This window comes from Seriola dumerili, unplaced genomic scaffold (assembly GCF_002260705.1).
Source record: "Seriola dumerili isolate Sdu_G_001 unplaced genomic scaffold, Sdu_1.0 BDQW01000111.1, whole genome shotgun sequence".
Lineage (NCBI taxonomy): Eukaryota > Metazoa > Chordata > Actinopteri > Carangiformes > Carangidae > Seriola > Seriola dumerili.
Genome location: NW_019174366.1, coordinates 2,621,910 through 2,625,423, shown reverse-complemented (window position 1 = coordinate 2,625,423; position 3,514 = coordinate 2,621,910). Strand labels below are relative to the sequence as shown.

The 3,514-nt window shown below is 44.5% G+C and overlaps 1 protein-coding gene across 2 annotated transcripts in view; it reads right to left on the bottom strand.

The window, feature by feature from the left end:
- Positions 1-1,227: 1,227 nt before the first annotated feature.
- The window catches only part of acox3 (acyl-CoA oxidase 3, pristanoyl), a 10,198-nt gene continuing 7,911 nt past the window's right edge, over positions 1,228-3,514 (bottom strand). For both annotated transcript variants that reach the window (XM_022747884.1, XM_022747883.1), the window contains exons 11-14: positions 3,158-3,280; positions 2,790-2,910; positions 2,531-2,653; positions 1,228-1,489 (exon numbers count right to left, since the gene is read on the bottom strand). In XM_022747884.1, the coding sequence (XP_022603605.1) occupies positions 1,323-1,489; positions 2,531-2,653; positions 2,790-2,910; positions 3,158-3,280 (534 nt within the window). In that variant the 3' untranslated portion in view covers positions 1,228-1,322. The remainder of the gene's footprint in view (positions 1,490-2,530; positions 2,654-2,789; positions 2,911-3,157; positions 3,281-3,514) is intronic.

The following is a 3,514-nucleotide window of genomic DNA, read 5'->3' as shown; positions in this document are numbered from 1 at the left end:
ATGATTATTCTACAGACACTAGACCCATTGACCACAGCACTAAAATATACAGGGAGCTCCAAATAACCTGGTAATGACATATGACTATATACTATTTAACTACAGTAGGAAACAGAGAAATAATATAGCACTCAACACCATATCTGATCATTCTGTAGCAGCTAATAACCGACTGGCTGCTGGGTCCGTGTTGAATTTGAACATTTACAGGGAGAATCTGTCATGGCCTCACAGACTGCAAGACCTATTGTACTCTTTAATGGCTCTTTAATGTTCTACAAGCTGAATATGATCAAGCTGAGATCATCTTTTTTTTTTTTTTTCTACCTGCAGCTAAGATCTGCATCCGACACGACGGATGGTTTCTAAACTCTACACATTTATTTGTGAAGCTCCTAGGCCAGTGCAGGTAGAAGCTGCGCGGTGTAGGGATGTATCTGGTGTGAATGATGAAGAGATCTGCTCGAAGACAGTGTAGAAAAACCTGCATGATATTTCTCAGGATCCAGATCAATCATCAATCAATATATTATAAATTTGCACATAGGATGTACCTGACCCCCAGAGAGCACCACTCTATGGAGATCCTAACATCTACCAACTGTGACCTATGTATGCACAGCACCCTGAATTGATCAACAGATTAGACATTTACATTTACAGAACACCTCCTCCTCCACCTGCTGCTCTGTCTCCCTATTCCTCTCTCCCTCTCTCTCTCTCTCCCTCGTATCTGACTGAAAAACTTTGGATTGAATCAATTTGAAACCACAGCTTTTATAATTTCCATTCATCTCATTTCCATTTCCCAGATTTGACCTTCAAATGTTTGATTTTTTTCTGCTTTCCTTTAAAACTGAACATGTTTTCCTGTTGACTCCAGTTTGATCTTTACAGGGAAAATTGGTGTGTTTCCAATAGAGACTATTACTCATTAGAGACAGTAGGACAGAGTTAGACAGAGTGATGGAGAAGAGAGAGATGATCTTGACCTGCAGAGGAAGTAAAGCTGTGATCTTTAACGATTAGCTGTGGACAGTAGAGACAGGACAGGTGTACAGGTGTTCTCCCAGCTGCTGATAAAGTGCTGACTCAAGAGTATCATAGGATTAGACCAATCAGAGAACCCTGTGTAACCTGCAGCCTGGTGGGAGGAGCCTGGAGTGAGAGGGTTAAGATCTGTCACTCTGTGTCTCTGTCACTGGAAGAACAGAACGTGTGCGACAGTATTAAATGTCCTGACCTCCTGCGTCTTTCACTTGGTTCCTATGAACCCAGAAGTGAAGGTTTGATACCAGCAGAGGAAAATCCACAACATCTGATCACAGACAGTTTGGTATCAGGCTGATCTGGAGCAGCTGAAGTACTGGACTACCTGCAGAGTCCATACACTCCTCCATAGACGTTGCTTTGAACTTGGTTCCCAGGATCCTGCGGAAATCATCCAGGAAATCCACAGTGTGAAGAGGAGACTCGATCCGCACCCCATCTGAAACCAGACAAGAAGACAGCAGCTGAAGCTTTAGAGACTGATCAGAGTCCCTGCCCTCACACCACCCCCCCACCCCACCCCACCCCCTTCACCCCTGAAGACTCCCTGTGGAGTCTTAGAGCTCCAGCAGAACTATATAGCAGTTATTCAATGCTTGCTTTAACATACGCAGACATGTTTATTATCCGTGAAGGACACACACAGTTTAACTGAATGTTACCATAAAGAAAAGTCCACTGGGCTCCTTTAACACTGTAGCTACATTTAAATCCTCAGTCCTACATATAAACAGTTCAGGGAGCAGAACAGGGGCCAGTACTCTAAATGATACTCCCTTTAACACAAACTGTCAGCATTCGTTTATATAGATAATTAATATTTAATAAACCAGGTTAAAACATGTTCCTCATGGTTCACAGGAGAAACTCTGTCACAGGCAACAGTAAACTGACAGGATCAGAGCGGCCGCAGGTTTTAGGAGCCAGGTGCATCATTTACTCTGTGTAGGACCACAGAGCATGATGGGAAACACCTGGCTCTCCGCCGATCTAACAGCTGATTGGTTTAGAAGTTGCTCAACAACTACATGGAGTTTTCTAGAAACTTTTCATTTTTGTTTAACGGGAGATTTTGATTTTATTATGAAGGTTTATTCTGTCAACACAATAAGTGTAATGTTTTATAAGCTGTAAAATTTTATTTACTAAATTTTAAGCAAAATCAGGCAATTTCTTAATTGTTAATGCAACATGGACATCTACCTTTACACTATCTGGGACCTCAGGACAAACTCTAATAAGAAGAGTGTTTCTGTGACTTCCTGTTGATACAGTGAAGGCTGCTGGAAACAGGTGAGGCACGCTTCATCTCAAATGAACCTGTTATCACTAGCTGCCTTGACGTTGCCACACCGACAGATCAGCACCGTCAGTCAGAGAACATCGTACGACTCATCAATAGGTGCTATAATTGTCCAGTTCTGTCCCTGTCCCTGACCACATGAACCTTCAGTAGTGTCTCAGAGGACGGGGGACTGACCGTGCAGCTTGGCCTGGAGCCAGCTCAGCAGGTAGTTGCTGGTCTGCTGCAGCAGCACGTTGTTGTCTCCTTCATATGTGCAGTTAGGGTCGTTGTCGTCACGCAGGTTACCCAGCCGGTTCACTGAGAGAGAGAGAGAGAGAGAGAGCCAACTGAGCCAGGTGTGTGTGTGTGTGTGTGTGTGTGTGTGTGTATGTGTGTGTGTGTATGTGTGTGAGGCATTCAATAGTGAAGCTTGATGTGTGTGCTTGACACTGACTGGCCAGGTATCCATGTCCTCCACAGGCCTCCCTGCACTCCTGGATCCCCCTCTGAGCCGTCCAGGACCCCAGTGGTTTACTGGAGCAGCCTATAGCGTGGATCTCTTTACCCATGTCTGCCTGACACACACACACACACACACACACACATAAGAAATATAAGTATTTGAACACTTAAACATGTGTCACTCTGCAAGCTCTGAGTCTCAGCATGTTAAATTGGACATAACATAATGGATCCTACACCAAGTCCCAGCTTCTGGACTGTGACACTCCGGAAGTTCAGGATGACAAACACACACACACACACACACACACACACACACACACACACACACACACACACACACACACCATCTCCACTCACCTGTCTGTCACTGTTGTCTCTCATTATCTGTCCGATCTGGAACTCGACAAAGTTCATGAAGATGTCTTTGGAGAAGCGTTCAAGAGCGTACGCTGCAGCCAGGTACGGGATCAGACGCCATTGCTGAACCAAACACACGCAATACACGACACATTAATATTATCATCCACACTACAACATGAGAAATGTACACAGATATTTTTATAATGCCACCAAATCAGTACAGCTGACTCAGAGCGAGAGAGAGTATTTCATCACAGTTTCATGAGAAGTCTCTGTGGTCTCTGATCCCGCTTCTGTTTTAACGCCCCCCCCCCCCCCCCCCCCCCCTTTTTTTCTCACACTCTATAACCAACT